Here is a 14,133-nt window from a genome sequence, read left to right as displayed (position 1 = left end):
ACAGCAGTTTGTGTTACCTCAGAGACGAGCCTGTTAATGGAGTCAAGCGGTCAATGCGATACTATTAGTGACTAAACGAGGCCGTAGCAGATGTAAAAGGGGATTTTGTTTACCTTAAATAGTGCATGGTCGCAGGTAGATGCTGTATAGACTGTCACGACCGCGAGGGGGTAGTTTTATAGCTTAATTATTGGCTCGTTTTGCAGCTGAGTCTCCGTGTCAACACAAAGGCCCTGTGGTAGCTAGCTAGTTAGCTTCAGGTAGCCTTCCAGCTGCAGCACAGCAACACGCCGTTTTAATGTTTTATTTGTAACGCAGTTAATCTCCTCTGCCAAACAAGACAGTCTGTTTTGCTTTTCTACGATCATGGCGGACCAGGGCGCAGTGGTCATGCAGCAGAATCTGGACAGGTGAGTTCAAGTTTAAAGCTAACATGCTAGCTACGTTAGCAACACACGCAAAGTCACTACTGGTTGACTGAGATCAGAGGACGTTAACTTGGTTTATGTCAACGTGTTCAGACACTCGTTGACTTGGTATGTAGTTAGTTATCGGTTTGTACCGACTACTGACCTAGGACTATGTGTGACTATCAGTAACGTTAGCTAACGTTGTGCTAACATGTGTATTTCTGCAGTGTTGATACAGGACGTCCTCTACTACTTCTGTCATATAATCAATAACGTGACTGCTTTAAGTGATTTTAATACCTGCATATCACTATGACCATATTCACCTTAACATTTTATATATATAAATATAAATAAACTCTGACTTTTAACTGTTAGTTCATTTACAGGTAACAAGGTTAACAGTATATAGAGGTCAACAGTATATATATATATATATCATGTTAAGGTGAATATGGTCATAGTGATATGCAGGTATTAAAATCACTTAATGCAGTAACGTTATTGATCATATGACAGAAGTAGCAGAGGATGTCCTGTATCAACACTGCAGAAATAAACACAATAACAGGCCAAATGTTTTGGGAAACCTACATTAGCAGTTGAAACTCTGACCTTTAACTGTTAGTTCATTTACAGGCAACAAGGTCAACGTTAAAAAATTATATATATATGTATATTAGCTATTTGTGTTAACAAGCAATTGAACAGGTGTGCCTAATAAAGTGGCCGGTGAGTGTATATACACACACACACATATATATATATATATATATATACACACACACACATATATATATACACACACACACACATATATATATGTGTGTGTGTGTGTATATATACACACACACATATATATATATACACACATACATATATATATATATATATATATACACACACATATATATACACATATATATATATATATATATATATATATATATATATTATATATATAAAACGTATAACGTTACAGCATTACGTGATTTTAATACCTGCATATCACTATGACCATATACACCTTAACATTATATATATATATTAATATATATATATAATTTTTAACGTTAACCTTGTTACCTGTAAATTAACTAAGTTACGATACGATACAACTTTATTGCCAGTTTTCACTGAAATTCATTCTGCATACATAGGCAGCTGAGTTTGAGAAAAAGTACACATACAATAGACCTACTGTTACCATAGACAGACAGACAAGTAAGACCCATCAGACAAAAAACAAAACACATCACAATTATTCATACATAACCCAATTACAAAATTACCATCTGTTCTCTAGATTTACATGTCTTTAGCAGCACATTAATTATTATTTAGCAACAAGATGGACTGATGGACAAAAGTGTTCTTTAGCCTGATGCGATTGAATGTAGGGACTCTGAATCAATCAGTTAAAGGTCAGATTTTCAACTGCTATCGTAGGTTTCCCAAAAACATTTGGCCTGTTATTAACTATTGACCTTTATGTCGAGGAGAAGGCTGAATGTCACGTTCACAGTTAACAGTCATTATGGCACTGAATGAGTAAACCCGTCTCCTTATCTTCTGTTACATAAGACACTGAATACCATTTCCATGGCAAGTTTACTTTAATTTCCCTGGCTACGTACTATGTAAACACACACACGGGTGAATACAATAACCAAAACTTAAGTAACTCTTCAGTTACTTGATAAGATGTCTGAGTTGTGTGCATGGATAAAATTTGTGTCGCCACCATACAGATTTGTAAAAGAGATAAAATCATTTTGAGCGTACACTGAGAGCAAAGACTTAGTGGAGGTTCTGATTTCTTTAAGAAAAGTTGCATGAGAGATGAAGTACGAGCAGGTGTCATATGTCACTAGCTAGGGATTGTGGCGATAGTTTACACTAAATGTGGGAAAACAGCAAAGCAACAGAATGAAAACTGCACTGTTGCAGTGGCAAGTTTCATAAGTTCAAACATGTCCTCTGACATTGAAATGTCAGGTTAGACTGAAGCCTTGCTTGGCAGAATGCAGCACCCTAGGTTGAACAGTTTCATGGTCACATGGACGGAGATTCACAGGGACAGGTGGGGAATCATTTTGAGCTATAAACACATACAATCCTACTGTCAGTAATGTTCCATCAGGGACGCCAAAGCACACAGTCAGCAACTCCGCAGGTCCCTTGGATTGGAGCAGTACTACGTCCTGAACCTCGCACAAAGCTGTAGCTCATCACTTTGTCAGTCACACTAGACGTACAATCCAGACACTGCAGCCTCACTCATGTCTGAAAGACTGCCCCTTTTTATTCTATGTGATAGCCAGCAACTAACCTCTCTAGGCAGCAAGTTGAATTCACATTAAGCACATTATTATTCTGCTTGTGTTTGGCTTCGTGGGTTATTTCGGCTAGAGCATTAGTTCCTGCTGTGAACATTTCCAGTGTTGTTGTGATGCAGCGTTTTGTTCATGCTGCTCTACAATTAAATGGTGATGCAGCACAGGCATTTCACAGTGGGAAAGTGTAATTTAAGATTCAAACCCCTAAAATACAGAAGTCTAATTTTACAAATATTTACAAAGTAGTACTGGAAGTAGAGAGGACAAAGGGTAGCTCACCTCAGGGATTTATGTATGTGATGTTTGAACATGGTGTTTCAATTATTAAGATAATTTAAAAAAAAAAATGCAAAATGCTGGTTTCGATCTGTTCAATTATTCATGTAAATACACTCCCAGAAGGCCCCTTTTCTCTGATTTGAACTAAATTCATTTAAAAAACTCAAAACAAACATGGATATTTTATTAAGTTTTTCTGCTTGCAAGCTTTCACACCTATTTAGTACACATCACGTGAAGTTCTGATTGATCATAATGCAGTTGCAAAACAAGATGAGTGAATCTGCTGGATCAAATGCAATATGATAGTCCCGTCATGATGTTGAGGTGTCAGGTGTTCAAATTAATCAAGTTGATGACATCTCCGTTTGTATAATCAGTGTATTTGACATGTTAAAAAAATTGAATAAATAGTCATTTTATAAAGGGCAAGTCATGATATGTCAAGTGTTATCATCTTGCTTCTATTTTATTGGCATGTGCGTTGAAAATTATACACAATTTTGTGGGGATGGATGGGTAATTGAAGTCCATGTAATGAATTCAATAAAGCTAATCACTATGATTGAAGTGGCAGGTAATGCGTGATACATTTACTACTTTACATAGTAATCTCACTATCTTCATTCAAAATTGAAGTGCAAACTTGGACTTGGCTATACAAGCACTGCACATTTAAGAGTAGATGTGATAAGATCTAAGTGTTTTCCACCAAGGGAGCAAGTTGTCCTGTTTTGAAGTTGGACATAGATAAATCTCAAACTAGGGCTGTCTAGTTAATGAAATTAGTTTTAACGCCACTAATTTCTTTAACACATTAATGCAACTTGTAATTTTTAGGTTGTAGCGGGCTCAGTTTAAAGCTAGAGTGAAGATACTGGTATCATATGAAACTAGAAAACCTAAGGAATCCATTGCAAAGCAGGCTAAATAACGCTCCAAACTATGCAACATTTTGGCGAGGAAAAACTGCCATGGCCTTATTCAAAGGGGTCCCTCGACCTCTGACCTCAAGATATGTGAATGAAAATGGGTTCTATGGGTACTCGCGAGTCTCCCCTTTACAGACATGCCCACTATATGGTAATCACATGCAGTTTGGGGTCAAGTCATAGTCAAGTCAGCACACTGACACACTGACAGCTGTTGTTGTCTGTTGGGCTGCAGTTTGCCATTTTATGATTTGAGCATATATGTTTTTATGCTAAATGCAGCACATGTGAGGGTTTCTGGACAATATTTGTCATTGTTTTGTGTTTATCGATTTCCAGTAATAAATATATACATACATTTGCATAAAGCAGCATATTTGTCCACTCCCATGTTGATAAGAGTATTAAATACTTGACAAATCTCCCTTTAAGGTACATTTTGAACATATACAAAAATGTGTGATTAATTTGCGATTATTCACGATTAACTATGGACAATCATGCGACTAAATCTTTTAATCAATTGACAGCCCTGTCTCAAACATTTTTCCTAACTGACCAGGCTAATGTCTACCCACCTTTATTCTGTATGTAATAATAAAACAATGGTTCATGGCTATAATGGGTTCACTTTTTAAAGTCAGACAAAGCCACGATGGCTCTTCTCCAAGCGTTATCATATGTGGGTATCTTCTGTGTGAGTGGTGGTGAGCAGATGCTGCAACATTATGTCCACCGAGCACATTGGTGTGCCGTTTCTCTCAAAATAGTTCCTGGCATTTGATAGCTTGTGCAGTGCGTACTAAAAGGCATTTGTAGGCATTTGACGCAGCACTTTCTGTCAATATTGAACTTTGGACTTTGAAACCATTTCCCAAGCACATAGTACAGTAGCAGAAAGAAAGGAAGGGCATGTGAGCTTTGTGAAATGTTCTCTAGCTGTGTGCTGCTGCGGGTGTGTGACAGACGCAATAACCCTGACAGTGTTTGAGAAGCTGATAGCAGGAAGATGTATGTCATGTCCCCTTGCTTCTAGACGGTTGTGTACCCAGCCTCTATCACTGACAAACATAAGGCTTCACATGCTCTTATCTGGGCCTGCCACAAGCAGCCAGCTGCCCCTGCAATGCAGTGTTTCACAAATAGATGTGGGGGACACATTTCAATCCAGCCTGACCTTTTTATTGGCTCTCACACAACCTCCTTGTTTTACTCTCTTTTTCGTCTGCTTTTGTTGTCCAAATCGCTGACCCTGTTGCTCTTTGTATGAATGGGTATACAAATATGTGCTGTATATGTGTGTGTCTATAAGGGCTAATAAGGATTGACCCTGTAGCCATGATTTGATTAAATTTTGATATAGGGTGGTGTCAGTGTCTACAGGCTTTCTTCAATCCTTAAGTTAAGTTCATACTACACAACTTTCAAAGTTGTCAGATCGCTGTATTGTTCACACTACACAACTTGCTGTCTTGTAATTGGGAATCTTTAAGTCATTGTGGTTATCACACTACATGACTGACCGGAGACAGGCGGTCACACAGTTCCTATTGTTACAGGCGACCCCTCCTTCCTCACGTTTCCCCTGAACCCGTGTCTTGCACTCTCATTGGCTGTAGCTCATCGGGGAGCGTCGGAGAGCCTCTCTGTTTGCGTTTTTGAGTAGTTCACAGATGACCCTCGAGCGCCACTGTGCGAGCGGTGAGCCAACGCCTATTTGCCTCTGATCTGGGGCTTTTGTCGGGGACCTCCAAAAACCGTCATGGGGGGGCAGAAAACCAGGGCTAAAGTCGTGTAGTGTGAACTAGGCATTAGATAGTGACGTTAATTTTCTTTGTCAAATACAAAACTTGAAAATTAGAGCTCAAAGTTATATATTACATAGTCTACTTTTGTAAGATCACAATGCAGATGAAGTAGAATCAACACAATTATGTAAAATATTAACTTAATTTAGTCTGTATTCTGACAAAGTCATCAGTCTGTTAATTTATGTCTATATTAAACATCCTTGTTATTGTGGTCATTTTAACATTTTCTGCATTTCAGTACACAAATTTGTTATGGAGTAGCCTGAGGCTGTAATAGAGGTGGGAGGTTCCTGTGGTAGTTCAGCAAACAAACTTTACTTAACCTACAATGATAGATAAACAACATAAACACACATCCCTTAATAATCGTCAGTTGCTTATATTCTGTTATTTTTTAAATGTCACAAACTATTACATGTATAGATGCAATAACTGCATGACAAATGTTGTTCGTTGACACTGTCAACAAGGTGTAGATTCAAATCTGGTAATCTTAGAAGCTGGAGTTTATTCTGTAGTCGGTTGCAATATTGTATTACAATATTGTAAGGACACCCTGTTATTTTGTCCTCCTCATGGAAAAGACTATGTAACTATCACATCTTTTCAGAGTTAGTGTGGCAGCTGACGCTCACCAATTTACCAAATATGCCAAAGACTAATTTAACCAGAAGCTGGCACATGAAAGGTAGTCTTAGTCTTTGAGGAGTTGGATACTATACTGTTCCAGGGTGGCAAATAATCTGGGTTGTGGTTAAACTGACATGGACAAGACTAGTTAGTGATTGAGTAGAATCAGTCAGACATGGCAAAGCCCCCCTACACCATAACCTTCCTTTAAGGTCTTTGTGGGACAGGATCCAGTGCTCCTGTGCCCCGTCTTTGTGCTGAGGGACCTCCAGTTTTCCCACCGTCACGTGACCGCTGCTGAGTGAAAGGAGCCTTTGTGGTGTGGCTTATGCACCTCTTAAAGAACGGGCCTGACTTGTGAGACGATGAGAAAGTAGCTATACTGTCACACTCATCTTTGTACACAGTGTGTCAATCACAGTGTCATCCTGTATTCCTTCAGAGCCCACCATCACACTAGGGATGTCACAATACCAGAAATGTAGTAGTCGATACCAGTACCAGTGCAATTCTCGATACCAATTCGATACCATGGTAAAAAACGAAAGTAAAACAATAAATCCCATGTACTTCAACATATACTCCTTTATTACTGTTAGCATACTGGTTAATGTTAGGAAGTTAAACAGGTCATAATTCCCTCTCTGTTATCTATTTTATATTGCTGTGAAAACATGTCCTTCATACAACTGTATTTATTAAAGTTACTGGATACGAGTCTGAACGCATCATAATGTTACCCCCCGTGTTGAAATCGGCAGGACGAGAGCTAGTCAACATTAGCTGTTAGCAGCCAGTAAGCAGCACAATTCTGCACGGAGCTAACAGCTAACGTTGATTAGACCTCGTCATGCCGATCTCAACACGGATTTGTTGTTCAGATTGTATTATCAGTCCCCTGGATGCTTTGATAGTGAGTTTACTGCATCCCAAACACATTTTCTATCATACTCAGGACGAAGGGATGCCGTTAGTCTTGATCACTGACGGTACATGTGGTACTGTAGTAAAATAAGTACCGTCATGTTTTCAGAATTTTGGCATCAACTTGGTACCGAAGTATCGGTTCTTGTGACATCCCTACATCAGACCCCCCTCCCCTACGATACAGTTCTGCGCTTTCTTAGATTGTCTAAATGACGTCCTCAGCTGAAGTGGAACACATGACGTTGGCTGACGAAGGATCTACAGTCCTTCATTACTGTAGATTCTTGTGATCCTGGCAGCTTGAAGGATTGTCAAAATAACTGCTGTTTGCCTGCCCTTGAAATTTCAAAGCAGTCGGTTAGCATTAGGTGGATTAAAGCTTCATTGTGGAAACTGCAAAAGCCCCACTTGAGTTTTCCTGTTTAACATGTAAATAAGTGGTTGAGACGGCAGGTCACCTTGCTTCAGCATTGGTTCAGGCAACTCGCCATCATCAGATCTCATGTTCTTGCAGGACATTTTTATGGAAACCTTCCAGACCTTGTTAAGCAGTAATAGGGGATTTTCACACGTGTTGTAGCATCTGTCAACGCTATGTGTCTGTAGGTTTGGCCTTCATTTTTGTCATTTAAATATGTTGTAAATATGTATTGTGAACACATTGCATAATCACCAGCAAAAAAGTATGACAACAATCTAACAGACTTAATTAATGACATATCAATATACTGGCCCTTCAGATTTTTGTTACTATCTGTTTTCATTCATAGGTTATATAGATCTGTATATCTGTATGCAGGAGACCATTTTGTACATGTGCGGCACAGGCTTATCTCCCCGACTGTTCTGTTAAACAGGACTGAGGCACCATCGAGCTGGAGATTAAGGTTTCGCACAGAGGATAGCATTTCGGTGCTGTTGTATTAGGTCCTGTCATGCTGCGGGGCTGGGTTACAGGAATAGGAGCCAGTGAATCTAAGGGAGCGCTGGGTTTTGTTCTCCACTGTCGAGCTCCTGTGGAGACATCTGTCCACTGTTCTACTCAACTTCTCATCCTCATGTTTTATAGCTGCCTCGGTTTCAATATCTGTGTAGGAAATGGCCACAAGATGCATATTTTTCTTATTAGCCTTTTCCAGCTTTGCAGTGTTTTTTTGTGTGTCAAACAGCTTGTCTTTATGGAGTATGGTGCAGGCTCACATACCTGTCAGAAGCAAAGAGTGGGAGGGCAGTTACATGGTGAGCTCTACAAGGATGGTAGACAGAAGTGTGAATGGAGGGTTAATGTTTCCGTCAGACTCAGATTCACCACATGTGCCCGTCCTGGCCCTTCAGCTGGCCATGTCACCTGAGCGCCTCGACCCTAAGGCTCCTCTCCTGCGTCGTCATGTTTTATTCAGCACCAGGGGAGTATTGGAAAATCATCCATTGCAGGCAGGCAGCAACACCGAGCAAATAATCCAAGTTGGCCATCCACAGAAGAGCCCCCTCTTCTCCCCTGGGGCCCCAGTAACAGAGCACACCTAGACCTCAGTATGATGATGACAGAAAGCCACAGATTTGGTATCCATTATTCAACTGTGGGAGCAGGAGGGTAAAAATATACACTGTGTACTATGGGGATTCACTGAGCTAACTACTGAATAAATGTTGAAGTGCTGCTTTAGGTGGCAACCAAGAAAAGTTTACTTTGAAGTGACTAGAAAGTCCACCAACCTCTTCTCTTCAAAAAGCATTTTGGTTACTTCTTTTCCATAAGAGGAAGTTTGGGGGCCATGTTTGCCTTTAATGGCGCAATGATGTCTATCGCAGTGAGATGTGGTGGTGGTTATGTGGTGGGATGTGTGGTGACTCAAATTAACTGCCAACAAGGCATAGAGCAGTAAGCTTAACTTCTGGATTCAAGCTATCCCTTCAGAAACCTATGGGTGATATCACGGACATCCAGACATTTCCATGTCTTCCCGACAGATTTCAAGGCAAATCAAAATGTAAGTGAAACAGGTGTCTGATGCACCAATGTTTTTTTTTCATCTGATGATGAAAAAAACTAGGCTGGGGAGGTCTGCATACTTTACAGCGCTCCCCGCCCGGACCTCGCCGCACCGTGGACAAAGGGCTCGCTGCGCCCTCTCTTCCCATTGGGGAGGAATGGGGCTCCCGGTGCCACTGTCGACCGAGGAGGACTGTCCTCAGTGCGCCCCGACCGCGCCATGCCGCCAGCGTGGGGCTCGGCCCACGTAAAAGGCGCGAGGGGTCTGCGGCGTTGTTGGCAACCCACCGAACCCGTCTTGACACGGACCAAGGAGACTAACGCACGCGCGAGTCAGAGGGTGCAAGCAAAACCCTGTGGCGCAATGAAAGTGAGGGCCGGCATGCGCTGGCTGAGGTGGGATCCTGGCCTCCCGGGGTCGGGCGCACCACCGTCCCGTCTCGCCCGCACTGTCAGGGAGGTGGAGCGTGAGGACCCTAAAGATGGTGACGAGAGGTTAACATCACTGTGCCGTAAAGTGGTATCGGTGCCCTTGTATTGGAGCTGTTTTGCGAGTACGAGTACATGAGCACAGTATCGGACCCGAAACTGGTATCGGTGCATCCCTAGAAGACACATTTCCTACTTCCTAGTTAGAGTGAAAAAGCAACAGGTTTCCTCCATTCCAGCCATACCTGTTGTTAAAAGACAGGAAATGGAACAGTAAACCAGTAAACTCTAGATACGTCTTATCAGGTCAGACACAGGCAGCTTGTTGTCTAAACCCTGTCAGAGAGGAGATGCTGGCCTGTCTGGTACCTCTCAACCTGCACTGCTGCCAGTTTTATGGTGCCTTCAAATGGGGTCGCGTTTACCGTGTTCACGAGAAGAGTCCATATGAATGCCCCCCCGTTGTCGTATTTTTGTGGAATGTTTCTGAATGCTCCGAGTTCACAACTTGTGGCTTGTTTGTTGACGTTGTCAGAAATGGTGGAGGCCATGGAAGTTAATTTTTTCGGTGCATAATAAGTTAATATTTTGTAATATAAGTCGTATATTCTTTTTCTTCGTAAATTTCATAATATGTCTGAGAAAAATGTTGATATTCCCAATGGCCTCATCTTTTTCCTCTGTCATCATGACTTTGCATTTCCTACATTATGTTACCCACTTGCTAGCTAGACACCAACAGTAACGTAAATATTACCGTTTCTTAGCAGTGGTGTTCTCACACTTGAACGGCAAGCATATTGTGAACATGACATCCCATGTTGTAAACACAAGCTCATGAGTTTCATTTGAAGGCACCATTAAACCAACCTTGCATGATTGACATGGAATGGATAGACTTGGGCCAGAATTAAAATTTGTGTTAATGCAGTAGAGTCGGTGACAGAATAGAGCTTCATCTGCGACGTGTATTGGTGGAGTTGATGATGTATGCATGCTGTTCCCTGGATTTTGTGACTATTAATCCCCGGATTTATTATCAGAAATGTCCTAATGCGAATGATAACCAAAATGTACATAATCACCGCCTGAGAGAAAAAAACAAAACATGCATATCTTTTAGAGTTTGTCTGTCCTCATTGAATTTATGCCAGGGTTTATGGGAGGTGTGTGTAGACTAATCATTGTTTCATCCATCCAGTGAAATGCCAACTGCTCAAGGTTCAGTGTAATTATGAAAATGAGAGCCTAAATGTCACACGCGGATAGTCGGGCTGTAAATGGGTCGAAGGCAGCAGTCAGCCCCTGAACTAGTGGATCTCCTAGCAACAAGCTAGTCCCAGGCATAATTGAATGTGAATATGGCTTTAAGGAAAAGCTTGACATTTTGGATTTTAGTTTATTTTTCTTCATTTCAACAATTATCACACTGATCCTACTTCTTATTAGAACCGATGGAACCCCCTAGTCATAGTTTGGGAGCTTGCATGTGGTGGTCATGAGCTGGAGTTACTGATTTTCTTAAATCAATTATTCAGGTCTAACCTATGACTGTTTTCATTAGTACGTAGCCGCTAAAATAGGAATGTCACTGGTCTGGATTCTTGCTGTGAGACACAGGGGTAGTGAACCTTCCAGTCAGTCGCATGCTGCTGATTAATTATGTAAAAGCCATATAATGTCACAGTCGGAGATGTACTGTGGTAAGGTCAGGGAACTTGGGTATCAGATTGCCTCCCCAGATGTTGGACAGACATGGAGCGGATGAGGCTTGAGGGTGTATTGTCCAATTAATTGGAAGATAGTACAGCTGACAGGCCAACATACTAATGGCTCCTTTCCTGTAAGTGAGGAGGCATACGTTTGAGGTCTCTTCCTTTCTCATACTCCTTTTTAAGTGGAAGAACAGTTTACTCAGAAGGACCTGCACCTTGTGTGGGAGGATATAATGTGGGAGGAGAGGAAGGAGGAAGTGTTGGGATACTTGTGGGCAGGAGGAGGGGGGTGTTAAAATATGGTTTGGCTTGAGTCCAGAACAAGGCATTTGTCTGGATGTCACACACAAGGGAGACTCTGTGTCCTCTGTTTGTCTGCAACCAAGCCCCCTTGTGCTTTCACTGCCTATGTGGTTTATCAGAGTATTGTGTGTACTCACACAGGGATGCCCTGGCGAATTTAGGTTGCAGTAGCAGTGTGATTATTCCTAAAGGCAATGTCAAAAGAATGTAACTCAAACTAGAGGCATAGCATATTCAGTGAAAAGCAAGAGAAACGGTGCACAAGTAAGGTAAATATTGGCCTTATTTTGAATATTTTGGTCCAAAAAAGTATTGAATTTGATAAGAATATCTGTCATTGTGATCTAAAAGATAATCCCCTGGAAATGCTTTGCCTTGTATCCGGCTGACAGGCCAGTTTGTTTTAGTGAGTGAGCATTAAAAAGTTCCTTCTGTGTTGTCAGATACGCTTGACAAGCATAACAGCTGGTTTGCCTATAGGGATTATGTATTGATCTTGGTTGATTTCATGCAGAGAGTCACTGGCCCAGAGCGTGTGTGTTCCATCTCAGCCATTTAATCTGGAGTTATTTGAGAGACTTTAATCATTGCCTCTATCCTTGTTCCCTAAATGGTGAGGAATGGCCAACACTTTTCACAGTAACAACTCCAGATAAGACAGATCTAAGTTAAACCCTTTGACTCATGTTTGAAGGGACTTTGTGTCGCTGACTGCCCGCTTTTCACTCAAAGGGGACATGAAATTACATTGGTCTTGCTTGCTTTCTTTCAATCTCTCATCCAGTCTACCATTCACAAACAAACAGATGTTCATACAACCCACCTATAGCCCTACATACAAACAAAACCAACAACATATAGCTTACAGGAAATACAGCATTTTATCAAAAATCCACAATCAGATCAGTCAGAACCATGGACAGCTTCAGGAGGAGAGAGAGAGAGGGAGGGGGTGGAGGGTGATCGGGAAAGGTAGTAAAATCTTTACTGCATGCGGATGTACAGATTAGCTCAGCTTTAATGCATGGCACAAATGATGACAGAGAAGCTGCTGAACTGAATGTGCTAGCAGTAGGTGCGCTGACCCAGGCAGAGCTGAGCACATACATTTAAAAGTACCTACCTTACCTTAGAAATTAGATTTTTATTTAATTATATATATTTGTATAATATTTATTTAATTATTTGCAGTATTAGAAAAGCTAATGGTTATTTGTCATTTTTGAGACCCCGCCCCAAACTAGAAATTGTGTTGCTTCTAGGGCAGCTCAGGTCTCTTTTGGTAATTCGAACACTGAATCTGGCTCTTGCCTTTGCTTTTGTGTTGTGCCAGTGGGCAGGAACTCTGCTTGGGTTTTCTTTTACTGAAGCCAAAGGTATTTATCACAACACTTTGATTTATAAGTGCAGAGGCTCTATCCAATCTGGTTGTGTTTCTTCTAAAATCACATTATCACTCGTCATCAGCTGTAACACAATTGTTCTGTAGTTATTTGTTCACACTTGAAGGGAATAATTGTAAAACTTTAGAAATCTACAGCCTTTTTTTCCAGTTATCAGTGTGTATGTGTTTCATTGTCTTCATCCCACCTGTGTGTGTGTTTTCAGGAGCTGCTGGGTGTGCTTCGCCACAGACGAGGACGACCGCACAGCAGAGTGGGTGCGCCCGTGTCGCTGCCGCGGCTCCACCAAGTGGGTTCACCAGGCCTGCCTGCAGCGCTGGGTGGACGAGAAGCAACGGGGCAACAGCACAGCACGCGTGGCCTGCCCACAATGCAACGCAGAATACCTCATCGTCTTTCCCAAACTGGGTGGGTAGCATCTCTCACATGATAAAACTAAGACTAGGGAGATGAGCTTTGAGGCTTGAAAATTGTGGCACTAGCTTATCTTTGTGTTTTCTTTTGGGGTCAAGATGTTTCATTACTCATCAGTTAGCATGGTTATAGGGACTCATGTTTCAGAACAAGGTTTCTGTGCTTGTGGAAAACTTTGAACTGTTTTAGAAATATTAATGGATAAAAATATTCCTTCCGTTATATTTTCCAAGGGCAAGTGTGGCTACACATAGTTAGCCTAGCTTCATAAGGTAAGATTCAAATTTCCCTAGCTCTATCTTATTCATTAAAGAGGCAATTAGAAAAATTAGGATCAGGTATATATTAAAAAAAAGACCTTCTGTACAACCCTAGTTTTAAGACTACAAGTTTGAAAGTAAAAAAAAAATGGAGTTAGAAAAAAGTGAGGTTAATAGACCTCTGAGGCCCGCTCCTCATTTCTGCTTGAAGTTGGAGGCCTGAGCTGCTCCTAGCATAACACACTCAAATCTCAAGCTGAACAGTCCACGGTTGAGTTGAATTGTGGG

The 14,133-nt window shown here is 41.2% G+C and overlaps 1 protein-coding gene across 2 annotated transcripts in view; it reads left to right on the top strand.

Annotated features, from left to right (window-relative positions):
- Nucleotides 1-14,133, top strand: part of marchf5 (membrane-associated ring finger (C3HC4) 5) — a 28,993-nt gene continuing 14,860 nt past the window's right edge. For both annotated transcript variants that reach the window (XM_074646836.1, XM_074646835.1), the window contains exons 1-2: nt 1-410; nt 13,377-13,579. In XM_074646836.1, coding sequence (XP_074502937.1) covers nt 367-410; nt 13,377-13,579 — 247 coding nt within the window. In that variant the 5' untranslated portion in view covers nt 1-366. The remainder of the gene's footprint in view (nt 411-13,376; nt 13,580-14,133) is intronic.

Source organism: Sebastes fasciatus, chromosome 9 (assembly GCF_043250625.1).
Source record: "Sebastes fasciatus isolate fSebFas1 chromosome 9, fSebFas1.pri, whole genome shotgun sequence".
Classification (NCBI taxonomy): domain Eukaryota; kingdom Metazoa; phylum Chordata; class Actinopteri; order Perciformes; family Sebastidae; genus Sebastes; species Sebastes fasciatus.
Note: the sequence above shows the minus strand (reverse complement) of the source record. Positions and strands in the feature narration are given on the sequence as shown.